This window comes from Lactuca virosa, chromosome 3 (genome assembly GCF_052849685.1).
Source record: "Lactuca virosa cultivar CGN04683 chromosome 3, Lactuca_virosa_CGN04683_v6, whole genome shotgun sequence".
Taxonomy (NCBI): domain Eukaryota; kingdom Viridiplantae; phylum Streptophyta; class Magnoliopsida; order Asterales; family Asteraceae; genus Lactuca; species Lactuca virosa.
In genome coordinates this window covers 312,601,870-312,628,961 of record NC_136428.1, presented here as the reverse complement: position 1 = coordinate 312,628,961, position 27,092 = coordinate 312,601,870, and the positions used below count along the sequence as shown (strand labels likewise).

General features: G+C 35.2%; 2 protein-coding genes across 2 annotated transcripts; both read right to left on the bottom strand.

Annotated features, from left to right (window-relative positions):
- Positions 1 to 18,924: 18,924 nt before the first annotated feature.
- On the bottom strand, positions 18,925 to 19,703 carry LOC145164709 (uncharacterized). Its single transcript, XM_079083412.1, has 2 exons — positions 19,421 to 19,703; positions 18,925 to 19,073 (listed from the first exon to the last, which is right to left on the bottom strand). The coding sequence occupies exons 1-2, from the start codon at positions 19,701 to 19,703 to the stop codon at positions 18,925 to 18,927; spliced, it is 432 nt and encodes a 143-aa protein (XP_078939538.1).
- Positions 19,704 to 20,010: 307 nt separating this feature from the next.
- On the bottom strand, positions 20,011 to 22,840 carry LOC145163033 (uncharacterized). The gene is made up of 5 exons (XM_079081957.1): positions 22,683 to 22,840; positions 22,537 to 22,596; positions 20,881 to 21,225; positions 20,630 to 20,804; positions 20,011 to 20,533 (listed from the first exon to the last, which is right to left on the bottom strand). Exons 3-5 carry the CDS (start codon positions 21,193 to 21,195, stop codon positions 20,412 to 20,414), a joined length of 612 nt encoding a protein of 203 aa, XP_078938083.1. The 5' UTR covers positions 21,196 to 21,225; positions 22,537 to 22,596; positions 22,683 to 22,840; the 3' UTR covers positions 20,011 to 20,411.
- Positions 22,841 to 27,092: the final 4,252 nt, after the last annotated feature.

Genomic DNA, 27,092 nt, shown 5'->3' with positions numbered 1-27,092 from the left:
GGAAAACTAAGAAGTTGTGGTGGTTTTGGTGCTTTCAATTGAAGATACTTCTTTGTTGGGTTCAAGACTTCTTCCTTGCTTCTTCTCCTAGAAATTCATCACATTTCCATAGGTATAAATGAATTTTTTACCATATGTCTCTATTTTTCGAGTCCTTGTCTTAATCGTTGAAGTACTTGTTGATGTTTACTTAGAAATCTGGACATAATTGTTGATCTGTTTTGCGAGGGTTGTAGGACTCGATATGGCCTACATAAGACAATTCCACAGAGAGATGAAATTCAAGTAAATTGAGTATAGTTTCCAGAAAGTCTGATAAAATCCTTTTTGGAGTTGTAGATTTTATTTTAATATCAAAACACTGAATAGGGGTCGGGTTGTGAAACATCAAAATAAAAAAGTTAGACTTTGTTTTTTATTTTTATTGCTCATTTCTAATCGGGATTTTGTGCAACCTTTTATGGTGTTTAGTGACCTCTTGGAGAGTGTCTTCCTCCATTCATTGTTTCCTATAACTTGGATTTGAGATGAGTCATTCTTGTGGTGGTTTAAGCACTTGTTTGGAAAGATAACATGCACCTATACATGTGTTCTTGTCTAATTGATGTTATGTGATGTTATAAACTGAATGTCAAGAGTTATTTATAACCTATAGATTCATGTTATTGCTGATTCAAATGAATTTAGGAATCCTTTGCATGCTAGAGTTCTTAAATTAATCATATGTTGTGAATTGAGAGAGTTATGATCATGCTAGAAGTGAGGATTATTTGTGTGGTTATATTATGATGATATGCATATTATATTCTTTTTTTGTATAACATGAATGAAACTCGGATACGCATGCTAGAGGTTGTTTTGATGAAAGGTGTATATGTTTACATGCCACTAACTGATGATATGTGTACTTATATGGATATACCTTGATGTGTGATTGGATGTTGTAGTATGCCATGGATGAACTATTATAATAATTCACCAGCATGATTAGATAATGGTATTCGTGAGGTGTTTGTTTTGCCTATGTGAGAGGATCAATCAATTATTTAATTAATTAATTAAAATAAAAGGGGAACACACATACTGATGGAAATGGTTTCTTAGTGAACTTTGATTTCACACATGTTTCACATTTTTCAAAATCTTTTGAGTCATATTTTAACATTCCTTTAGTTTGCATTTTTTTCAATATTTTTAACATTAGTGTTAGCTAAACATTTATGCAATAAAGAAATTGAACAAACAAAATAACCAGAAAAGTTCACTTCATTCACATTAGTAACCAATCCACCAATTAAATCATTACTAGAAATACTAGACACACTTGCAACACTAGCACCACTACTCTCAACACTAGGACCACTCACACTACCCTCATCACTAAGTCATAAACGATACATCCCCGAACAATTGTTCGCCCTCCCAACATATCTTCTGCCTTTAGTGATCGCAATCTTACCTTTCTCAAGCACCAACATATCTTCTGCCTTTAGTGATCGCAATCTTACCTTTCTCAAGCACCATAGGATAGGGTTTCTTGATTATGTGATGCGTTATAGCATAGGAGATTCTTATGAATGTTTTTCTACGGTTGAAACTAAGATTTCTGATTGCTTCGTGTGTACTGCATGATTATACATAATTAGGGTTTTATGGCCTTAGAATGTCTGGTTTAGCCTTACTTCCTGTTCCTTGTTTGGATGTGGATTTGAGGTGGAATCTATTATTCGAATGTCTATGGATTTTGAGTCATGTACAATTGGTTTGCGCGGAGCCACTAGCGAGGTTAGCAGAGACTTCTAGCAGGACAGAGATGTAGCTGAGCAGGGAGCTAGGGCGAGTATCTAGAGGATTAGATGCGGCTCTTCGAGCACGTACGTGTATGTGTTCTTCTTCTGTGAGGGCAGAGTGTTTTTTGGTTCGGGACCTTGAGAGGAGATCAAAATCAACTACGGATAGGTGTGGAGGGTAATATGGGCCCGTACTACCAAAAGCACAAGATCCGTATGCGATTTAGAATGAATCCCAATTGACTGAGTAGTTGATCAAGTTATGTGTTCATATGTACTTATAGTCTATTTTTGACCCTTTTTCCTTTGTGTATTTCAGTATGGTGCTCACCCGAAGTTTAGGCTTTTGCGGCCCGGAGAGCAGGGTATCAGTGATGGTGAGATCTGTAGAATCATTGTGGCTGAGGTGGTCGCAGCGGTTAGGGAGGATATCCCAGAGGTATTTGGGTCTATCAAGACTAGCGCTACGCTGATGTCATCGAGGTTGTTGATGTTGTAGCCACTGCATATGTCGCCGCTGCGAGGTCCCTCGGGGGTGATTCAATGCAGTATCAGGAGTTCAACAACACGAACCCCCAGAGTTTGATGGAGTTCAGGATCTGATTGCTACAATGGGGTGGATCACTGATGTTGAGGGATGTTTCTATACCTGTTCCTATTCGGATTATTTGAGGGTTCGCTTTGCACTAAACCTATATCGCTTAGGAGCGAAGGAATGATGGAAGTTCGTGACTGCTGATTTATCACCTATGGAAACGGACGCAGTTGTAACGACCTGAATTTCTATCCATCATCAGTGTTAGTGTATCATTAAGTTTTATTCTTAAACTAACATTTTTATTTGTTTAAATTTATCTTTGGACAAATTGTAATAAAATGAACCTTGATCATGTATATGGGTCTAGGAGTCATTTTGTGATACTTTGAGGGCCCATGATGAAAGTTATGATGTATTTAAGTAACCCGTAACCCTAAATCCGAGATGAAAGTCTAATTGGAAGACTCCACACTACTTTTAAGTGAGTTCTTGAGTACATTCCTTTCTTGAAGTGGTGGTGGAAAACTAAGAAGTTGTGGTGGTTTTGGTGCTTTCAATTGAAGATACTTCTTTGTTGGGTTCAAGACTTCTTCCTTGCTTCTTCTCCTAGAAATTCATCACATTTCCATAGGTATAAATGAATTTTTTACCATATGTCTCTATTTTTCGAGTCCTTGTCTTAATCGTTGAAGTACTTGTTGATGTTTACTTAGAAATCTGGACAGAATTGTTGATCTGTTTTGCGAGGGTTGTAGGACTCGATATGGCCTACATAAGACAATTCCACAGAGAGATGAAATTCAAGTAAATTGAGTATAGTTTCCAGAAAGTCTGATAAAATCCTTTTTGGAGTTGTAGATTTTATTTTAATATCAAAACACTGAATAGGGGTCGGGTTGTGAAACATCAAAATAAAAAAGTTAGACTTTGTTTTCTATTTTTATTGCTCATTTCTAATCGGGATTTTGTGCAACCTTTTATGGTGTTTAGTGACCTCTTGGAGAGTGTCTTCCTCCATTCATTGTTTCCTATAACTTGGATTTGAGATGAGTCATTCTTGTGGTGGTTTAAGCACTTGTTTGGAAAGATAACATGCACCTATACATGTGTTCTTGTCTAATTGATGTTATGTGATGTTATAAACTGAATGTCAAGAGTTATTTATAACCTATAGATTCATGTTATTGATGATTCAAATGAATTTAGGAATCCTTTGCATGCTAGAGTTCTTAAATTAATCATATGTTGTGAATTGAGAGAGTTATGATCATGCTAGAAGTGAGGATTATTTGTGTGGTTATATTATGATGATATGCATATTATATTCTTTTTTTGTATAACATGAATGAAACTCGGATACGCATGCTAGAGGTTGTTTTGATGAAAGGTGTATATGTTTACATGCCACTAACTGATGATATGTGTACTTATATGGATATACCTTGATGTGTGATTGGATGTTGTAGTATGCCATGGATGAACTATTATAATAATTCACCAGCATGATTAGATAATGGTATTCGTGAGGTGTTTGTTTTGCCTATGTGAGAGGATCAATCAATTATTTAATTAATTAATTAAAATAAAAGGGGAACACACATACTGATGGAAATGGTTTCTTAGTGAACTTTGATTTCACACATGTTTCACATTTTTCAAAATCTTTTGAGTCATATTTTAACATTCCTTTAGTTTGCATTTTTTTCAATATTTTTAACATTAGTGTTAGCTAAACATTTATGCAATAAAGAAATTGAACAAACAAAATAACCAGAAAAGTTCACTTCATTCACATTAGTAACCAATCCACCAATTAAATCATTACTAGAAATACTAGACACACTTGCAACACTAGCACCACTACTCTCAACACTAGGACCACTCACACTACCCTCATCACTAAGTCATAAACGATACATCCCCGAACAATTGTTCGCCCTCCCAACATATCTTCTGCCTTTAGTGATCGCAATCTTACCTTTCTCAAGCACCAACATATCTTCTGCCTTTAGTGATCGCAATCTTACCTTTCTCAAGCACCATAGGATAGGGTTTCTTGATTATGTGATGCGTTATAGCATAGGAGATTCTTATGAATGTTTTTCTACGGTTGAAACTAAGATTTCTGATTGCTTCGTGTGTACTGCATGATTATACATACTTAGGGTTTTATGGCCTTAGAATGTCTGGTTTAGCCTTACTTCCTGTTCCTTGTTTGGATGTGGATTTGAGGTGGAATCTATTATTCGAATGTCTATGGATTTTGAGTCATGTACAATTGGTTTGCGCGGAGCCACTAGCGAGGTTAGCAGAGACTTCTAGCAGGACAGAGATGTAGCTGAGCAGGGAGCTAGGGCGAGTATCTAGAGGATTAGATGCGGCTCTTCGAGCACCTACGTGTATGTGTTCTTCTTCTGTGAGGGCAGAGTGTTTTTTGGTTCGGGACCTTGAGAGGAGATCAAAATCAACTACGGATAGGTGTGGAGGGTAATATGGGCCCGTACTACCAAAAGCACAAGATCCGTATGCGATTTAGAATGAATCCCAATTGACTGAGTAGTTGATCAAGTTATGTGTTCATATGTACTTATAGTCTATTTTTGACCCTTTTTCCTTTGTGTATTTCAGTATGGTGCTCACCCGAAGTTTAGGCTTTTGCGGCCCGGAGAGCAGGGTATCAGTGATGGTGAGATCTGTAGAATCATTGTGGCGGAGGTGGTCGCAGCGGTTAGGGAGGATATCCCAGAGGTATTTGGGTCTATCAAGACTAGCGCTACGCTGATGTCATCGAGGTTGTTGATGTTGTAGCCACTGCATATGTCGCCGCTGCGAGGTCCCTCGGGGGTGATTCAATGCAGTATCAGGAGTTCAACAACACGAACCCCCAGAGTTTGATGGAGTTCAGGATCTGATTGCTACAATGGGGTGGATCACTGATGTTGAGGGATGTTTCTATACCTGTTCCTATTCGGATTATTTGAGGGTTCGCTTTGCACTAAACCTATATCGCTTAGGAGCGAAGGAATGATGGAAGTTCGTGACTGCTGATTTATCACCTATGGAAACGGACGCAGTTGTAACGACCTGAATTTCTATCCATCATCAGTGTTAGTGTATCATTAAGTTTTATTCTTAAACTAACATTTTTATTTGTTTAAATTTATCTTTGGACAAATTGTAATAAAATGAACCTTGATCATGTATATGGGTCTAGGAGTCATTTTGTGATACTTTGAGGGCCCATGATGAAAGTTATGATGTATTTAAGTAACCCGTAATCCTAAATCCGAGATGAAAGTCTAATTGGAAGACTCCACACTACTTTTAAGTGAGTTCTTGAGTACATTCCTTTCTTGAAGTGGTGGTGGAAAACTAAGAAGTTGTGGTGGTTTTGGTGCTTTCAATTGAAGATACTTCTTTGTTGGGTTCAAGACTTCTTCCTTGCTTCTTCTCCTAGAAATTCATCACATTTCCATAGGTATAAATGAATTTTGTACCATATGTCTCTATTTTTCGAGTCCTTGTCTTAATCGTTGAAGTACTTGTTGATGTTTACTTAGAAATCTGGACATAATTGTTGATCTGTTTTGCGAGGGTTGTAGGACTCGATATGGCCTACATAAGACAATTCCACAGAGAGATGAAATTCAAGTAAATTGAGTATAGTTTCCAGAAAGTCTGATAAAATCCTTTTTGGAGTTGTAGATTTTATTTTAATATCAAAACACTGAATAGGGGTCGGGTTGTGAAACATCAAAATAAAAAAGTTAGACTTTGTTTTCTATTTTTATTGCTCATTTCTAATCGGGATTTTGTGCAACCTTTTATGGTGTTTAGTGACCTCTTGGAGAGTGTCTTCCTCCATTCATTGTTTCCTATAACTTGGATTTGAGATGAGTCATTCTTGTGGTGGTTTAAGCACTTGTTTGGAAAGATAACATGCACCTATACATGTGTTCTTGTCTAATTGATGTTATGTGATGTTATAAACTGAATGTCAAGAGTTATTTATAACCTATAGATTCATGTTATTGCTGATTCAAATGAATTTAGGAATCCTTTGCATGCTAGAGTTCTTAAATTAATCATATGTTGTGAATTGAGAGAGTTATGATCATGCTAGAAGTGAGGATTATTTGTGTGGTTATATTATGATGATATGCATATTATATTCTTTTTTTGTATAACTTGAATGAAACTCGGATACGCATGCTAGAGGTTGTTTTGATGAAAGGTGTATATGTTTACATGCCACTAACTGATGATATGTGTACTTATATGGATATACCTTGATGTGTGATTGGATGTTGTAGTATGCCATGGATGAACTATTATAATAATTCACCAGCATGATTAGATAATGGTATTCGTGAGGTGTTTGTTTTGCCTATGTGAGAGGATCAATCAATTATTTAATTAATTAATTAAAATAAAAGGGGAACACACATACTGATGGAAATGGTTTCTTAGTGAACTTTGATTTCACACATGTTTCACATTTTTCAAAATCTTTTGAGTCATATTGTAACATTCCTTTAGTTTGCATTTTTTTCAATATTTTTAACATTAGTGTTAGCTAAACATTTATGCAATAAAGAAATTGAACAAACAAAATAACCAGAAAAGTTCACTTCATTCACATTAGTAACCAATCCACCAATTAAATCATTACTAGAAATACTAGACACACTTGCAACACTAGCACCACTACTCTCAACACTAGGACCACTCACACTACCCTCATCACTAAGTCATAAACGATACATCCCCGAACAATTGTTCGCCCTCCCAACATATCTTCTGCCTTTAGTGATCGCAATCTTACCTTTCTCAAGCACCAACATATCTTCTGCCTTTAGTGATCGCAATCTTACCTTTCTCAAGCACCATAGGATAGGGTTTCTTGATTATGTGATGCGTTATAGCATAGGAGATTCTTATGAATGTTTTTCTACGGTTGAAACTAAGATTTCTGATTGCTTCGTGTGTACTGCATGATTATACATAATTAGGGTTTTATGGCCTTAGAATGTCTGGTTTAGCCTTACTTCCTGTTCCTTGTTTGGATGTGGATTTGAGGTGGAATCTATTATTCGAATGTCTATGGATTTTGAGTCATGTACAATTGGTTTGCGCGGAGCCATTGGCGAGGTTAGCAGAGACTTCTAGCAGGACGGAGATGTAGCTGAGCAGGGAGCTAGGGCGAGTATCTAGAGGATTAGATGCGGCTCTTCGAGCACCTACGTGTATGTGTTCTTCTTCTGTGAGGGCAGAGTGTTTTTTGGTTCGGGACCTTGAGAGGAGATCGAAATCAACTACGGATAGGTGTGGAGGGTAATATGGGCCTGTACTACCAAAAGCACAAGATCCGTATGCGATTTAGAATGAATCCCAATTGACTGAGTAGTTGATCAAGTTATGTGTTCATATGTACTTATAGTCTATTTTTGACCCTTTTTCCTTTGTGTATTTCAGTATGGTGCTCACCTGAAGTTTAGACTCTTGCGGCCCGGAGAGCAGGGTATCAGTGATGGTGAGATCTGTAGAATCATTGTGGCGGAGGTGGTCGCAGCGGTTAGGGAGGATATCCCAGAGGTATTTGGGTCTATCAAGACTAGCGCTACGCTGATGTCATCGAGGTTGTTGATGTTGTAGCCACTGCATATGTCGCCGCTGCGAGGTCCCTCGGGGGTGATTCAATGCAGTATCAGGAGTTCAACAACACGAACCCCCAGAGTTTGATGGAGTTCAGGATCTGATTGCTACAATGGGGTGGATCACTGATGTTGAGGGATGTTTCTATACCTGTTCCTATTCGGATTATTTGAGGGTTCGCTTTGCACTAAACCTATATCGCTTAGGAGCGAAGGAATGATGGAAGTTCGTGACTGCTGATTTATCACCTATGGAAACGGACGCAGTTGTAACGACCTGAATTTCTATCCATCATCAGTGTTAGTGTATCATTAAGTTTTATTCTTAAACTAACATTTTTATTTGTTTAAATTTATCTTTGGACAAATTGTAATAAAATGAACCTTGATCATGTATATGGGTCTAGGAGTCATTTTGTGATACTTTGAGGGCCCATGATGAAAGTTATGATGTATTTAAGTAACCCGTAACCCTAAATCCGAGATGAAAGTCTAATTGGAAGACTCCACACTACTTTTAAGTGAGTTCTTGAGTACATTCCTTTCGTGAAGTGGTGGTAGAAAACTAAGAAGTTGTGGTGGTTTTGGTGCTTTCAATTGAAGATACTTCTTTGTTGGGTTCAAGACTTCTTCCTTGCTTCTTCTCCTAGAAATTCATCACATTTCCATAGGTATAAATGAATTTTTTACCATATGTCTCTATTTTTCGAGTCCTTGTCTTAATCGTTGAAGTACTTGTTGATGTTTACTTAGAAATCTGGACATAATTGTTGATCTGTTTTGCGAGGGTTGTAGGACTCGATATGGCCTACATAAGACAATTCCACAGAGAGATGAAATTCAAGTAAATTGAGTATAGTTTCCAGAAAGTCTGATAAAATCCTTTTTGGAGTTGTAGATTTTATTTTAATATCAAAACACTGAATAGGGGTCGGGTTGTGAAACATCAAAATAAAAAAGTTAGACTTTGTTTTCTATTTTTATTGCTCATTTCTAATCGGGATTTTGTGCAACCTTTTATGGTGTTTAGTGACCTCTTGGAGAGTGTCTTCCTCCATTCATTGTTTCCTATAACTTGGATTTGAGATGAGTCATTCTTGTGGTGGTTTAAGCACTTGTTTGGAAAGATAACATGCACCTATACATGTGTTCTTGTCTAATTGATGTTATGTGATGTTATAAACTGAATGTCAAGAGTTATTTATAACCTATAGATTCATGTTATTGCTGATTCAAATGAATTTAGGAATCCTTTGCATGCTAGAGTTCTTAAATTAATCATATGTTGTGAATTGAGAGAGTTATGATCATGCTAGAAGTGAGGATTATTTGTGTGGTTATATTATGATGATATGCATATTATATTCTTTTTTTGTATAACTTGAATGAAACTCGGATACGCATGCTAGAGGTTGTTTTGATGAAAGGTGTATATGTTTACATGCCACTAACTGATGATATGTATACTTATATGGATATACCTTGATGTGAGATTGGATGTTGTAGTATGCCATGGATGAACTATTATAATAATTCACCAGCATGATTAGATAATGGTATTCGTGAGGTGTTTGTTTTGCCTATGTGAGAGGATCAATCAATTATTTAATTAATTAATTAAAATAAAAGGGGAACACACATACTGATGGAAATGGTTTCTTAGTGAACTTTGATTTCACACATGTTTCACATTTTTCAAAATCTTTTGAGTCATATTTTAACATTCCTTTAGTTTGCATTTTTTTCAATATTTTTAACATTAGTGTTAGCTAAACATTTATGCAATAAAGAAATTGAACAAACAAAATAACCAGAAAAGTTCACTTCATTCACATTAGTAACCAATCCACCAATTAAATCATTACTAGAAATACTAGACACACTTGCAACACTAGCACCACTACTCTCAACACTAGGACCACTCACACTACCCTCATCACTAAGTCATAAACGATACATCCCCGAACAATTGTTCGCCCTCCCAACATATCTTCTGCCTTTAGTGATCGCAATCTTACCTTTCTCAAGCACCAACATATCTTCTGCCTTTAGTGATCGCAATCTTACCTTTCTCAAGCACCATAGGATAGGGTTTCTTGATTATGTGATGCGTTATAGCATAGGAGATTCTTATGAATGTTTTTCTACGGTTGAAACTAAGATTTCTGATTGCTTCGTGTGTACTGCATGATTATACATAATTAGGGTTTTATGGCCTTAGAATGTCTGGTTTAGCCTTACTTCCTGTTCCTTGTTTGGATGTAGATTTGAGGTGGAATCTATTATTCGAATGTCTATGGATTTTGAGTCATGTACAATTGGTTTGCGCGGAGCCATTGGCGAGGTTAGCAGAGACTTCTAGCAGGACGGAGATGTAGCTGAGCAGGGAGCTAGGGCGAGTATCTAGAGGATTAGATGCGGCTCTTCGAGCACCTACGTGTATGTGTTCTTCTTCTGTGAGGGCAGAGTGTTTTTTGGTTCGGGACCTTGAGAGGAGATCAAAATCAACTACGGATAGGTGTGGAGGGTAATATGGGCCCGTACTACCAAAAGCACAAGATCCGTATGCGATTTAGAATGAATCCCAATTGACTGAGTAGTTGATCAAGTTATGTGTTCATATGTACTTATAGTCTATTTTTGACCCTTTTTCCTTTGTGTATTTCAGTATGGTGCTCACCTGAAGTTTAGGCTCTTGCGGCCCGGAGAGCAGGGTATCAGTGATGGTGAGATCTGTAGAATCATTGTGGCGGAGGTGGTCGCAGCGGTTAGGGAGGATATCCCAGAGGTATTTGGGTCTATCAAGACTAGCGCTATGCTGATGTCATCGAGGTTGTTGATGTTGTAGCCACTGCATATGTCGCCGCTGCGAGGTCCCTCGGGGGTGATTCAATGCAGTATCAGGAGTTCAACAACACGAACCCCCAGAGTTTGATGGAGTTCAGGATCTGATTGCTACAATGGGGTGGATCACTGATGTTGAGGGATGTTTCTATACCTGTTCCTATTCGGATTATTTGAGGGTTCGCTTTGCACTAAACCTATATCGCTTAGGAGCGAAGGAATGATGGAAGTTCGTGACTGCTGATTTATCACCTATGGAAACGGACGCAGTTGTAACGACCTGAATTTCTATCCATCATCAGTGTTAGTGTATCATTAAGTTTTATTCTTAAACTAACATTTTTATTTGTTTAAATTTATCTTTGGAAAAATTGTAATAAAATGAACCTTGATCATGTATATGGGTCTAGGAGTCATTTTGTGATACTTTGAGGGCCCATGATGAAAGTTATGATGTATTTAAGTAACCCGTAACCCTAAATCCGAGATGAAAGTCTAATTGGAAGACTCCACACTACTTTTAAGTGAGTTCTTGAGTACATTCCTTTCTTGAAGTGGTGGTGGAAAACTAAGAAGTTGTGGTGGTTTTGGTGCTTTCAATTGAAGATACTTCTTTGTTGGGTTCAAGACTTCTTCCTTGCTTCTTCTCCTAGAAATTCATCACATTTCCATAGGTATAAATGAATTTTTTACCATATGTCTCTATTTTTCGAGTCCTTGTCTTAATCGTTGAAGTACTTGTTGATGTTTACTTAGAAATCTGGACAGAATTGTTGATATGTTTTGCGAGGGTTGTAGGACTCGATATGGCCTACATAAGACAATTCCACAGAGAGATGAAATTCAAGTAAATTGAGTATAGTTTCCAGAAAGTCTGATAAAATCCTTTTTGGAGTTGTAGATTTTATTTTAATATCAAAACACTGAATAGGGGTCGGGTTGTGAAACATCAAAATAAAAAAGTTAGACTTTGTTTTCTATTTTTATTGCTCATTTCTAATCGGGATTTTGTGCAACCTTTTATGGTGTTTAGTGACCTCTTGGAGAGTGTCTTCCTCCATTCATTGTTTCCTATAACTTGGATTTGAGATGAGTCATTCTTGTGGTGGTTTAAGCACTTGTTTGGAAAGATAACATGCACCTATACATGTGTTCTTGTCTAATTGATGTTATGTGATGTTATAAACTGAATGTCAAGAGTTATTTATAACCTATAGATTCATGTTATTGCTGATTCAAATGAATTTAGGAATCCTTTGCATGCTAGAGTTCTTAAATTAATCATATGTTGTGAATTGAGAGAGTTATGATCATGCTAGAAGTGAGGATTATTTGTGTGGTTATATTATGATGATATGCATATTATATTCTTTTTTTGTATAACTTGAATGAAACTCGGATACGCATGCTAGAGGTTGTTTTGATGAAAGGTGTATATGTTTACATGCCACTAACTGATGATATGTGTACTTATATGGATATACCTTGATGTGTGATTGGATGTTGTAGTATGCCATGGATGAACTATTATAATAATTCACCAGCATGATTAGATAATGGTATTCGTGAGGTGTTTGTTTTGCCTATGTGAGAGGATCAATCAATTATTTAATTAATTAATTAAAATAAAAGGGGAACACACATACTGATGGAAATGGTTTCTTAGTGAACTTTGATTTCACACATGTTTCACATTTTTCAAAATCTTTTGAGTCATATTTTAACATTCCTTTAGTTTGCATTTTTTTCAATATTTTTAACATTAGTGTTAGCTAAACATTTATGCAATAAAGAAATTGAACAAACAAAATAACCAGAAAAGTTCACTTCATTCACATTAGTAACCAATCCACCAATTAAATCATTACTAGAAATACTAGACACACTTGCAACACTAGCACCACTACTCTCAACACTAGGACCACTCACACTACCCTCATCACTAAGTCATAAACGATACATCCCCGAACAATTGTTCGCCCTCCCAACATATCTTCTGCCTTTAGTGATCGCAATCTTACCTTTCTCAAGCACCAACATATCTTCTGCCTTTAGTGATCGCAATCTTACCTTTCTCAAGCACCATAGGATAGGGTTTCTTGATTATGTGATGCGTTATAGCATAGGAGATTCTTATGAATGTTTTTCTACGGTTGAAACTAAGATTTCTGATTGCTTCGTGTGTACTGCATGATTATACATAATTAGGGTTTTATGGCCTTAGAATGTCTGGTTTAGCCTTACTTCCTGTTCCTTGTTTGGATGTGGATTTGAGGTGGAATCTATTATTCGAATGTCTATGGATTTTGAGTCATGTACAATTGGTTTGCGCGGAGCCATTGGCGAGGTTAGCAGAGACTTCTAGCAGGACGGAGATGTAGCTGAGCAGGGAGCTAGGGCGAGTATCTAGAGGATTAGATGCGGCTCTTCGAGCACCTACGTGTATGTGTTCTTCTTCTGTGAGGGCAGAGTGTTTTTTGGTTCGGGACCTTGAGAGGAGATCAAAATCAACTACGGATAGGTGTGGAGGGTAATATGGGCCCGTACTACCAAAAGCACAAGATCCGTATGCGATTTAGAATGAATCCCAATTGACTGAGTAGTTGATCAAGTTATGTGTTCATATGTACTTATAGTCTATTTTTGACCCTTTTTCCTTTGTGTATTTCAGTATGGTGCTCACCTGAAGTTTAGGCTCTTGCGGCCTGGAGAGCAGGGTATCAGTGATGGTGAGATCTGTAGAATCATTGTGGCGGAGGTGGTCGCAGCGGTTAGGGAGGATATCCCAGAGGTATTTGGGTCTATCAAGACTAGCGCTACGCTGATGTCATCGAGGTTGTTGATGTTGTAGCCACTGCATATGTCGCCGCTGCGAGGTCCCTCGGGGGTGATTCAATGCAGTATCAGGAGTTCAACAACACGAACCCCCAGAGTTTGATGGAGTTCAGGATCTGATTGCTACAATGGGGTGGATCACTGATGTTGAGGGATGTTTCTATACCTGTTCCTATTCGGATTATTTGAGGGTTCGCTTTGCACTAAACCTATATCGCTTAGGAGCGAAGGAATGATGGAAGTTCGTGACTGCTGATTTATCACCTATGGAAACGGACGCAGTTGTAACGACCTGAATTTCTATCCATCATCAGTGTTAGTGTATCATTAAGTTTTATTCTTAAACCAACATTTTTATTTGTTTAAATTTATCTTTGGACAAATTGTAATAAAATGAACCTTGATCATGTATATGGGTCTAGGAGTCATTTTGTGATACTTTGAGGGCCCATGATGAAAGTTATGATGTATTTAAGTAACCCGTAACCCTAAATCCGAGATGAAAGTCTAATTGGAAGACTCCACACTACTTTTAAGTGAGTTCTTGAGTACATTCCTTTCTTGAAGTGGTGGTGGAAAACTAAGAAGTTGTGGTGGTTTTGGTGCTTTCAATTGAAGATACTTCTTTGTTGGGTTCAAGACTTCTTCCTTGCTTCTTCTCCTAGAAATTCATCACATTTCCATAGGTATAAATGAATTTTTTACCATATGTCTCTATTTTTCGAGTCCTTGTCTTAATCGTTGAAGTACTTGTTGATGTTTACTTAGAAATCTGGACAGAATTGTTGATCTGTTTTGCGAGGGTTGTAGGACTCGATATGGCCTACATAAGACAATTCCACAGAGAGATGAAATTCAAGTAAATTGAGTATAGTTTCCAGAAAGTCTGATAAAATCCTTTTTGGAGTTGTAGATTTTATTTTAATATCAAAACACTGAATAGGGGTCGGGTTGTGAAACATCAAAATAAAAAAGTTAGACTTTGTTTTCTATTTTTATTGCTCATTTCTAATCGGGATTTTGTGCAACCTTTTATGGTGTTTAGTGACCTCTTGGAGAGTGTCTTCCTCCATTCATTGTTTCCTATAACTTGGATTTGAGATGAGTCATTCTTGTGGTGGTTTAAGCACTTGTTTGGAAAGATAACATGCACCTATACATGTGTTCTTGTCTAATTGATGTTATGTGATGTTATAAACTGAATGTCAAGAGTTATTTATAACCTATAGATTCATGTTATTGCTGATTCAAATGAATTTAGGAATCCTTTGCATGCTAGAGTTCTTAAATTAATCATATGTTGTGAATTGAGAGAGTTATGATCATGCTAGAAGTGAGGATTATTTGTGTGGTTATATTATGATGATATGCATATTATATTCTTTTTTTGTATAACTTGAATGAAACTCGGATACGCATGCTAGAGGTTGTTTTGATGAAAGGTGTATATGTTTACACGCCACTAACTGATGATATGTGTACTTATATGGATATACCTTGATGTCTGATTGGATGTTGTAGTATGCCATGGATGAACTATTATAATAATTCACCAGCATGATTAGATAATGGTATTCGTGAGGTGTTTGTTTTGCCTATGTGAGAGGATCAATCAATTATTTAATTAATTAATTAAAATAAAAGGGGAACACACATACTGATGGAAATGGTTTCTTAGTGAACTTTGATTTCACACATGTTTCACATTTTTCAAAATCTTTTGAGTCATATTTTAACATTCCTTTAGTTTGCATTTTTTTCAATATTTTTAACATTAGTGTTAGCTAAACATTTATGCAATAAAGAAATTGAACAAACAAAATAACCAGAAAAGTTCACTTCATTCACATTAGTAACCAATCCACCAATTAAACCATTACTAGAAATACTAGACACACTTGCAACATTAGCACCACTACTCTCAACACTAGGACCACTCACACTACCCTCATCACTAAGTCATAAACGATACATCCCCGAACAATTGTTCGCCCTCCCAACATATCTTCTGCCTTTAGTGATCACAATCTTACCTTTCTCAAGCACCATCTTGAACCCACCATTGTCAAACTTTCCGCAGAAACCAACCCCTTCGAGATAGTAGGAACATGAAGAACATCTTGAAGGGTTACCCATTCACTACGTGTGAACTTCAAACAAATATCACCTCTTCCTTGAACTTCAGCTCTGTGACCATCAGCACAGACGACGACCATCCCATGTGGCATTGGGAGGTAAGTGCAGAAGCTCTCTCGTTGCCCACAAACATGCATAGTGGCACCAGTATCCATGAACCATCCTCGAGCACAGATTGCTCGGGTAAGGGAAGATATCATGAAAATCTCTCCAAGTTTCACACTTGCCACCATATCAGTAACCTGCTCGACTGCATGTGCAACCGGTCCTGATTTGCGATCCTTGCATTCCCACGCATAGTGCCCAATCTCTCCGCAGACGTGGCAAGGTCTGGCCCTCTTCGACTTTGAGTTAGGATTCTGATGACCCGGTTTCTTGAATTTTTGTTTCTTGGGTCTGAAGTTCTTTTTGGTCAGTCCCCAAGACTTTCCTTTGTGACTAGAACCCCCAGCTGACACGTGATGCACACTCGATCCGACTTTACTATGCTTGTCCCTGATGCGAGTTTCCTCCTTAATGTGGAGGTGTTTCATCAGATCATCCAAGGAGTAGTCCTCAGATTTATGCATCATTCTCTTAGAGAAATATTTCCACGAGGGTGGCAGTTTTGCGATGATCGCACTAACCTGAAAGAGTTCTGGAATAGAGATGGAGAGTGCGTTCAACTTGTTGACCATGACTTGGAGTTCATGCACTTGCTCCATGATTGATTTGTCATCAGTCATTTGAAACTCTAGGTACTTAAACACAAGGTACTTGTTAGTACTTTTCTCATGTGCCTTGTACTTAAGTTCCAACGCATTCCATAGCTCTCTTGGATCTTTGACCGACGCATAAAGATTATAGAGCCGATCAGACAGGGAGTTCTTGATGTGACCCACACACACTTCCTCGGACTTTCCATGCAGAGTCCTTTGCTTTTCTAGTTATGCGATGACCGCTGGGTCCACAGTTTTCCCCTCCTTGGGAATTGGCTCAGCAGGAATTGGTGCCAGATCTGGGTCCAACACAAAGGCGAGCTTCAAAACATGAAGCATGGACTTTACCTTTTCGGTCCAACGGGTGTAGTTCTGACCATTGAATTGGTCAAGTTTGGCAAACTATTGGTTCATGAAGTGGAGGCTAGCAGTAGAGTATATTAGTCTGTCAATTTATCACAATAAAAACCTTTAAGAATGTTGAAAAATCAAACTAATAGACAAGCAAGGAAACCGAAAAACAATATTGAGAATTATATGTCGATTATTTGCGATAAACAAATCCAATTATTATTATTATTATTATTACCAAGTTTCATCCAGATACCATATCAATCATTCTCAATTAGATCTGATTATAAGAAAGGTAGAAGAAGACTGTCCTGTTGTTGGACTAAATTAAACGCAAGACAGAAAAGTAAAACCGACCTGTTGATGGCTGATCTTGAACGTGGAATAACTATACCGATCGGACTCCTGTCCTTAAAGGTTTTTACTTCGCTTCTACTGGCTGTAAGCAACAGAGTAAAACCCCAAGATTTAATGCAGATCTATCGATTTTGCAACAACACCGGAAATCGATAAACACAAAGCGAATACTCAGAATTTGGAAGAAAAAACGAAGAGAGATGGAGAGAGATTTGATTTCGTGTGTTTAATACTGCTCCTAGAGAGTTGTATTTATAAGTGTCGAAACCCTAGGAGCCATCCACGAAGTCAACGCTTGTCAACCGTTTGGCTGGATCGGTTTGATTTCGTGTGTTTAATACTGCTCCTAGAGAGTTGTATTTATAAGTGTCGAAACCCTAGGAGCCATCCACGAAGTCAACGCTTGTCAACCGTTTGACTGGATCGGTCAAACCGACCGATGCATCGTGCGAAGTGCCAAGTGCGCCTAAATCACGACATTTCGCGCACTCGCGGCGTCGGCTAGTGCTAGGCTAGGCTAGGCACGCGTGTGTGGGCTTGGCCCATTCCTTTGATCCACTAAAGCCTTTGAAGGCCTATCAAGGAATTAAGCTTATAAACGCATTAAAAGTGTATTCCCCCACCAATGTGGGTAGAGGAAACTTGCCAACTTGCAACCTTTCCTCTATAATTTCCAACAATAAAAGCTTCATATCGAGACTAAATCACCATGAAGCTCTTCATTCCCTATACGGAATAGGAAATGTAAAAAAAGCTATAAATAATTCTAATGGGAACAGTTGTAACCTATGAATTCTAGTTTTTTTTTTGGAACGGCCTATGAATTCTAGTTGATGAGAAGAATTCAAGCCAAAATGGAAATATAAAACATTTTCACTACATACCTTGTATCCTATGCATAAGTTCTGGAATCTGAGTTTCAAAATCTAGAATTTGATAATTGTAAGAATACGTAAACCTCGATAAAAAACATTCACATAAATCGTTATCTAAATCAATAAAAGAATTTTTTTTATTAATGCATAATCCAACAATAAACAAAACAATTTTTTTTTGCAAAAAATTTAAGACTCTAATTGAATTACAATTTACTCTTCTAAAAGTATAGAAACAAAACGAAGATTTTAAAAGATTGAGGTTATGTTTGGCGTACTAGCTGAAAAGGTAGCTGATATCTATAAAGCTAGCCGATAGCTGAAAATCTAGTTGATAAGTGAAAAGCTAGCTGATAAAAAATGACGTTTGGTAAAACTAGCTGAAAAGCTAGTTAGGAAATGTAAAATGACATAAAAGGACATGTACAAAAATGATTCAATATTATAACACAAATATCTAATACATAAAATTAAATTAATGTAAATACTAGAAAACATTTCTCCGACTATTTGTATTTATGTAAATTTTCGTGTATCTCATATTATATTTGCAATATTATCACGGATTTCTCGCATCTCATGTTGTGATCGTCGAATATTATCATGACTTAATCTTGAATGATTCTCCCGTTCTTCTATTCTTCTGTTCGTTCTTTTGTAGGTATGTAATTATGTTGTTGAAAAATGTTGAAAATCATATCTCTCGAGTCATTTATTCGAAAATAGTTATGAAGGGTTAAATACTGCCATTATCACATCTATTTGAGTCTTCTCACTAAATTTTGGCATTTTTTTCAATATTTTCCACCTCTGCTTTAGCACTCCAAGCGAACGTTCAATACAACTTTAAAGAGATGAATGTACACGATTAAAAGCTTCTTGAGCATTGGTTGGAAGCACATGTTCAAACTGTGACTGATGATATCTAAGACGTGGATATGGTGCCAAATATCCTTTTTGATCTGGGTATCCTTTATCTACTACGTAATATTTTCCTATATGAAAAAATTCAATGATTGTTAGCATAAAAACTATAAACAATATCAAACTACTTGTACTTTCTGGAGGCTTAGTAAAATTCATAGAAGTTGTCTTCATTGCATGAAGGAACACCTGAGTATCATGTGCTGATCCTTCCCACCCGACGGATATAAACGTAAAACACATGTCAAAGTCACATACAACCATTACATTGAATGTAGGGACTCCTTTTCATCCCCTATATCTCATTTGGTCGGCCATTAGGATACATGCATCTATATGAGTACCATCAATGCATCAAATGCAATCCTATTAAGAAAATGTTTAAATTACAATATAGAAACATATGAAAATGAAATACCACAATCAGTTACCTTGAAATAAGTCATATATCGACTGTCAGTTTCAATATGAGACGGTATGCTTTGAAATGTTGCATCTTTAGGTCTAATATACTCACGTGCAAGACCCATGAAACCTTTACTCTGTCCACATGTGGATTCCAATACATCATGAATAGTTCGACTAATTGTCTCTCTAGAACGTTGAAACCTCTCAGCAACATCTCTATTAAAAATATGTAGTGCAAGTGTGTACAAGAAGATTCCAACCTTTTCTTTCACCGATATTCTATCACTTGGCATTAACCCATAAATTTTTTTCCAAGTCTTCACATAGTTGCGTAAATAAACTAGCACTCATACAGAAAGCATTAATACATCGTATTGGATGACCATTCAAGATCTCTTTCATCCATGCTTCTCCTGTTTTATTTGACGTCATACACGGGTCCTTGTAAATATGAGTGTATTAATAATTAATTACAGCCACATGTTCTTCGAGACAGCTCAATGTTAAAAGTAAAAGAAGTTGATTCCTTTGAGTGTCATCCATTGCAAGTTGTACCCATCAATAACATTACAAGTCAAATAAATAAATAGCAAGTACAAATGTAAAACCAAAATGAAATATAAAACATTGCAAATAAACAATTTTAGTATCCACGTAAAAGATAAACATTCAACTAAGTACTAATAATAATAAGTTTGAAAATATGTCTATTCACTAAAAAAACTAGTAAAAAAATTCTTCAAATTGTATTTCTCGTATGAGAAAACTTCAACCAAGCCAATCTAGCATCATCACTCGGCATCTCGAAGAATATATCTCTATTACTTGTATCCCGAAACATAAGCATCGCATGGCACCAAACATCCCCGCTAACCTGGAAATCTTCATTTGCAGCTATTCGGTTCATGATTTCCATTATCTGCTTAATATCAGGAGGTCCTACATCATCCTTTTTAGTGTTTGTACCTTGCTTGATCAAACCCACAATATCATAATGGATTTCATGAACCTTTTGTATATGCACTCTCATTAAAAATAGAGCCCCTAGACTCCCTTTTTCTACGCTTCGCACTTTTGTTATTTTGTTTAGGAACATCAGAAATTGTACGGTTACCGGTAACCACTGCAGAAAAATTATCCCAATCAGAATTTTATTTATTATCCAAACTCTTTAGTCTAGAATATTCAGAATATTCACGCATAACCTCATCAGACCAACCATTTTCATTTTCAGTCTCATCTATGTCATTAATTGATTTATCGACAGACTCCAGATTTAATGAGGGAGCTACACAACCTACTCGTGTTGCCACAGCATCACAAAACAGATGATCCCATTTTTCTTCAAGAAATGGATAAACTCCCTTCTGGTACTTCTTTGCATCAGGTTTCTCCTATAAAGTGAATTAATAAGGGACTATATTATCAAAAGAATACTATATACTACAAATAAAAATATCTAAGTAATACCTTTAGCTTTCTATCCCACCATTCATGTGAACAATCTAGTTTTCCGGTCGTTAAATTCCAACCTAAACCGGTTTCTCCCTTTTTGAAAATTTTCCAAAGGCGCCAATCTTTCTTCATGCTATCATATTTATTCTTTAAACTTTTAAAGTTAAATTGTTTCCCAACCTTTTCTATAAAAAGATCTTCTGTCTCTTGCCATCTCATGAGTTGACCACATCCATTCTTTGTAATGTAGTCGATACAAACCTCACAAAATTTTACAGTATTTTCGTTGTTCCAGGTTATCCATTCTTCGGTATCTTTCTTAGGAGGCATAATTCTTGTAAAAGCCTTGTACCAGGCGTCCTAAATTTCATAAGGGAAGAAAACAATAATTAAAAAAAAAAACAATTAACGACTATTATATATATATATATATATATATATATATATATATATATATATATATATATATATAAAAGGTCAGTAGAAGGTGGGGAAAAGAATACAAGGCTAAGGACTATTGACTAAACTTTTGTTGTCTATAATTGACAAATCATAATAATTTATTGAGTAACACAAACACATAAGATGGTGTTTTGTTTGAACTTTAAAACTGTTTTTTGGCATCATGTGGCAATGTATGTATGTTTACTGTTGTATATAGTGTTACATGATATAAGTTTCCCTTATATGTTTAGTGGTTGTACTATATTTATGCATATAAAGATACTTATAAATATATAATATTGGATGTTTGAGGTTGAAATGGACAATTTTTTACTTTAAAGTTTATATTAACCACTTGAAATAAGTACTATGTATAACATAATATGGATTTTACCAAATTCCATGTTATAATTACAAGTCAACAAATATTTCAAATAATAAATTCCACACATAATATGGATTTTACCCAATTCCATGTTACAATTACAAGTAAACAAATATTTCAAATAAACAATTCCACACATACGAAATAAATTAGTATATATATTTTTTGGTTTTTTGGTAGTTAACCTGTTTTTCAATTGGGAATCACAATCCAACCAAAAAAAGCTCAGTTTTTTGGTTATGTTAATCTGAAATTGGTATGGCTAACCAGGCTTTTTTTTGGTTTTTTTTAAATACTATATCTTAGAAAATTGTATCATACAAGTAGGGATATATTTTTATCTACATAATTAAAGTTGATATTTAGAATTTTATTTCTTTTATCTTATATAAAATATGAAGCAGATGCAATAAAAGGATAGTTAACAGTGGCCACAAGACTTCACTTATGACCAACCTACTCCTTAATCATGCCCTCTCTTATGTAATTAAGAGTAACATCTCTTTTAGACATTTTGTCAAACAATATGTGGGCGTAGATTAAAAGAACTAAATTTACGGAAAAAACATCATGTTTATACTACGTTGTTGATGATCGTTTAGCTTAATACAACCTGCATATTTATTCATATTTAAACAGGGTCATGAAATCTTGTTTTTCTATTAATCTTGTTAGTAATTAGGAACCCAGTTAATACAAATATGAATGAAGGAATCCGATGGGGATACAATTACAGCCAATCGCATTGTCCCACACCTCAAATCATATAAATGACTATAAAATTGCTTGCCCATATCATATTAACCGGAGGAACAACAAGTTGATTAAACAAAACTACTGACCTTGAATTCGTTTGAAGCCTCGAGAAAACCGAATTAAAAGAAAACTTTCGTGTTATGACACTGAATGATGAAAGACAATCATTGTAATCAGCAATGATAACAGATGACACAGAAGCACAATTACGTGGTATGAAAACGATACTAACCTTTAAATCGATTGAAGATTGCTTTGTACAAACCGACTTGACAATTTGGTACTATGAAATTGGTACCTGTGCTTTTATAAGAATCGATGATGGAGGGAAAACGTTGTTGGTTTCTTGCGATTTGGAGGGAACCGATTTGGAGGAAATCTCGAGATTATGGTGCTGATTTTATGCCTCAGTAATATATTTCAAAGGGTAAAATTGGAAGAATCACAAAAAGCTCCTCAAAACGTTATATTAGGCTGAAGGGAGTGGTAACACCTTAGCATACCGCCACGTCATTTTTTGTGCTGCCATATCATTTTTTTATACCAACTCTCTAGCATGTTTTTCTTAGCATTTCATAAGAAGTGGTGGTATGTTAAATTAATAGGGTTTATTTTAAAAAAAGCAAAAAGAAAAAAAGAAAACAAAAGCTATAAACCAATCAAAATCCACCAATATGTTTTCTCTCTCCTCTCTCCTCTCGCTAGCTACTTGGCGACCATCTTTTAGCACTTCCCTTGACTAATCATAAGGAGTGGTGTTTTATATTTAAAGAATTGCTTGGCGAGAGGGGTGGCGAGTCCACTCCCTCAAGCCTTAGTTTTTTAAAAAGCTAGATTATAAGCTATCTTATAAGCTACTTTTTGACTTGCCAAACATCGCAAGACAAAAAAGTTCAAAAAAAAACTAGCTTATAAGCTTAGATGTGGCTTACCAAACACACCCTAACTACATAAATTAGTTTCAGTTCAAAATTAAAAGCCTCAAAAGACCGAATAAGTTTAGCCATGACTTTGAAACAGTTCACTGTAAAGTCATTGGGTCCCTACATATCTGAATTTTGATCAAAGCAATTAAAAAATAACTTATAAAGTAACAAAGAGAAGAGATTATTCATTAGTACGTTGTCTTGTTAATCTGTAATGAATTATTAAAGTGGAATTCATATTAAATTTGTCAGAGAATAATTTTTTTTTACCACAAAAGTTTCATTAAATTACTAAAACAGAGATTGTAAGACAATAAATACACCTGAATCACGCAAAAAAAAAACGAAAATGTATTGCTTAAATTGTTAAAAGCTTCTCAAATTTACAAACAGTAGAAAAAATTATACCTGTAGTAATTGGAGAAGAATGGTTTGTATAGATTCCTTCGTTCTCCTTGTTGGCCTAATTCTGAAATTAGCGTAAAACATCAAAAAAGGAATAGAAAGAAAAACATATGTTATAAATTGTAAATATTGACAAAGAAAATAATTGTTACTTAATAAAAACTAGGTGTGAGACCCATGTATTACATGAGTTTATTTAAAAAAAAAATTAAATACAAAATTCTAAACATTTGAGAAGTATGAATTTATAAGAAAAGTGAGAAAATATTGAATTATAAAAAATAAAATGTTTTTTTCTCTTTTAAATTTAAACAAATAATTTAGATAAATAAATAAAAAAGATTAATGAATTTTTAATGTAGTAATTTTGAAATTAGAAGGAAAGTTATATGCATTTATTATTGCATTTTAATACTATCTAGAATTTAATAAAATGAAAAAAACCATAAAATGACATGTGGAATAAAAATTAATTGAAAATAATCACAAAATTAAATGTGACAAAATAAATGAGAATGTAACATGTGACAAAAAGATATTTATTCATTAGGGAGGATGATGATTGTGCATACATGTAACATACCTTAATTGAGTAATTCAGCAACACTTTGAAACCTTGCGTACAAGAATCAAGCAGAGAAACCTGCAAAAATTAAACAATAGAAATTCAACTTAATCAGATTTGCTCCCATGTAAGATTTAGATGTAAATTAGGGTTCCGTAGGGTCAAGCCATAATAGATTCGGAAATTAGGGATTTGAATCGGGACAAAAGCAGACGCTTGGTGGTGGTGACCACAGCATAAGGAGTGGAACGAAGAGGCGGTGGTAATGGATAATCGACGTAAACAAAATAAAGAAAAATCATACCCTGCAATTGTGGAATCAAACGAAGAGAAGAAGAGAAAAGTAGAACAATCATAGCACAATCAGAAGAGTAGACGTGGATGCCTACTGAATCTCAATTCTCGTAGATTATGTAGAAAGGGGGAGACTTTAGATAACAGGTGGTGAGGAAGGAGCTTGAGACAACACAGAAAAGGGAACGACACATCAATGATCGAATGAGGGAAGCAAGGGGAAGATAGTAGTAGAGACACCGTCGATGCGGTGGGAAATGATTTTTGGGGTGTTTGGGAGTGCTTTTTGAACTCTAAAAAATTTATTAGATAAAAATGCTTATTGAATTATAGTGATAGTAAAAAGAGTTTTTTAAAAAGTATTTGGATTAGCTTTTATGGAGAAAAAACCAATAAGTTAAAAAGTGTTTGGTTTAAAAAGTGTTTTTTGAATTTATTTTGGTTAAAAAGCCAAAAACAGTTTTAAAAAATCAAGTTTTACATGCTTTTTAAAAAGTGTTTGTTGAAGCTTATATAAAAGCTATTCTGAAAAGTGTTTTTGAGTTTGTGAAAATCTTTTTTTGACTTATTAGCTTTTCAAAAACTCAATAAGCAAATAAGCTGTTTTGAAAAGCAACTGACCGGAACGCAAGCCCCACAACTAATAATAAATAAAAAACCAACCGATTAAAATGTAAAAAAAAAAAAAAAAAAAAAAACTAGCCGGCAGAAGAAAAAAAAATAAAAAATTGACCAATAAAGACAAAGTACTGTTCATAAGGGGGCTTTACTTTATATTTTTAATGATTTAAACCATAAATTAATTTTTTTTATCAAAATAACTCATTTTCAAGTTTTTTTCATCTAATGTGAACTTTTTATAAAAAAAATAGATAGTCGTAGATGTTTATACGCAAACAACCTATCATTAGAAGATGATGATGATAAGGTCGTCCGGTGTACACTACACGAACCTGCTCGTGGTCTACGTGGCCACGGAAAACGCCCGTGCACACTACCCCGGCCATGCGTGGTCGGGCGTGTTCGTGATGGGTCGTGATACAGACGACGAACAACAACGGAGGCGTCTCTCTCTCTCACCCTTCTACTTCTTCTCTCTCTCTCTCTATTTCTCTCTCTCTCTCTCTCTCTCTCTCTCTCTCTCTCTCTCTCTCTCTCTCTCTCTCTCTCTTCGTTCTTTTCTTCTTCATCGTGGAGAGTACACCATGGAAAAGTGGTGGCTCGTGGTGGTCAGGAAGCTCTCCACGACCATTGTCGTGGAGAGTATAGCAGATGGTGATGATAATGTACATATATATCATCCAAAAAAGTATATATATATATATATATATATATATATATATATATATATATATATATATATATATATATATATATATATATATATATATATAAAAGGAGTGGTTTAAATGCGAACAAAAAAAGTTAAAAACTCTGAGAATCATTTTTTTTTAATTTTTTGATTAAGAACATTTGAGACAAATCAAACACTAATATTATATTAAACAAACTTTTTTCCATTCCTTAGTTTACAGCTAGTTGTGACTTGTTGTTCGATCATCATCGGACCCTACTGGACCGCCGCCGAATAACACCAAATTCAGTGGAATTTTTCTGTTCGTATTCACAGTTTAATAGAACAAACATTGTAGCTTTTTTCTATTTGGTAATACGTTTTAACACAGGTCATTTGTTTTTTGAAGCCAAATATACAAAATTTAATAAAAATAAAATAAAATTATGACGTGACAAATTAAAATTTTCTTTATTCTAAATTGTAGATTTCTTTAAAAAAAATATATCGTTTATAAAACTTATTCACAGTATAAAATATCATATTCATGGTTTAATAAATATATTAATTCACTAATACACAATTTAATATTTTCGTGCGTACATTCATTTATATTTTTACATCAAATTTATATAAAACATATAACTTAATACAATCTATTTTTTATTTAATACATAAAATTCACAACATAATACAATATATTATACACTAATTCACATATTCAAATAAGTCAAACACAAACTCTAACACCACCACCACCACCACCACCACCAACTCCCACATGCCACTACCAACCACTTATGCCAACACCGCAATCATCATTTCTTCTAAATCAAATCTGTATATAAAAATTTTGACTGACAACTTAAATACTATATTTACAATTTAATAAACTAATTAATTCACTTATTTTGAATTTAATGCAAAATAATTGTAGAAACTAATATGTTCTTACATATTTATACAACAAAAAATAAGTATATTCATAAGAAAATTAATACAAACATTCATACATAAATTATTTAAAATTGAACACAAAATTCATTAACAACTCACAGCTTAATACATTAAATTCACAACTTAATACAGTCAATTCAAATTTTAATACAAAAAAATTCACAACTTAATATACAATTTCACTGTTTAATACACAAAAAT

What these genes read in the sequence shown, in the direction of transcription:
- LOC145163033 (XM_079081957.1), bottom strand. Translation starts at nt 21,195, where the DNA reads ATGCCTCCTAAGAAAGATACCGAAGAATGGATAACCTGGAACAACGAA. An exon ending in GGTGGGATAGAAAGCTAAAG is followed by an intron (nt 20,805 to 20,880) that starts GTATTACTTAGA and finishes TTCACTTTATAG; the next exon opens with GAGAAACCTGATGCAAAGAA. An exon ending in TGAGACTGAAAATGAAAATG is followed by an intron (nt 20,534 to 20,629) that starts GTTGGTCTGATG and finishes ATTTTTCTGCAG; the next exon opens with TGGTTACCGGTAACCGTACA.
- LOC145164709 (XM_079083412.1), bottom strand. Translation starts at nt 19,703, where the DNA reads ATGCCAAGTGATAGAATATCGGTGAAAGAAAAGGTTGGAATCTTCTTG. An exon ending in TTTCAAGGTAACTGATTGTG is followed by an intron (nt 19,074 to 19,420) that starts GTATTTCATTTT and finishes TTTTTCATATAG; the next exon opens with GAAAATATTACGTAGTAGAT.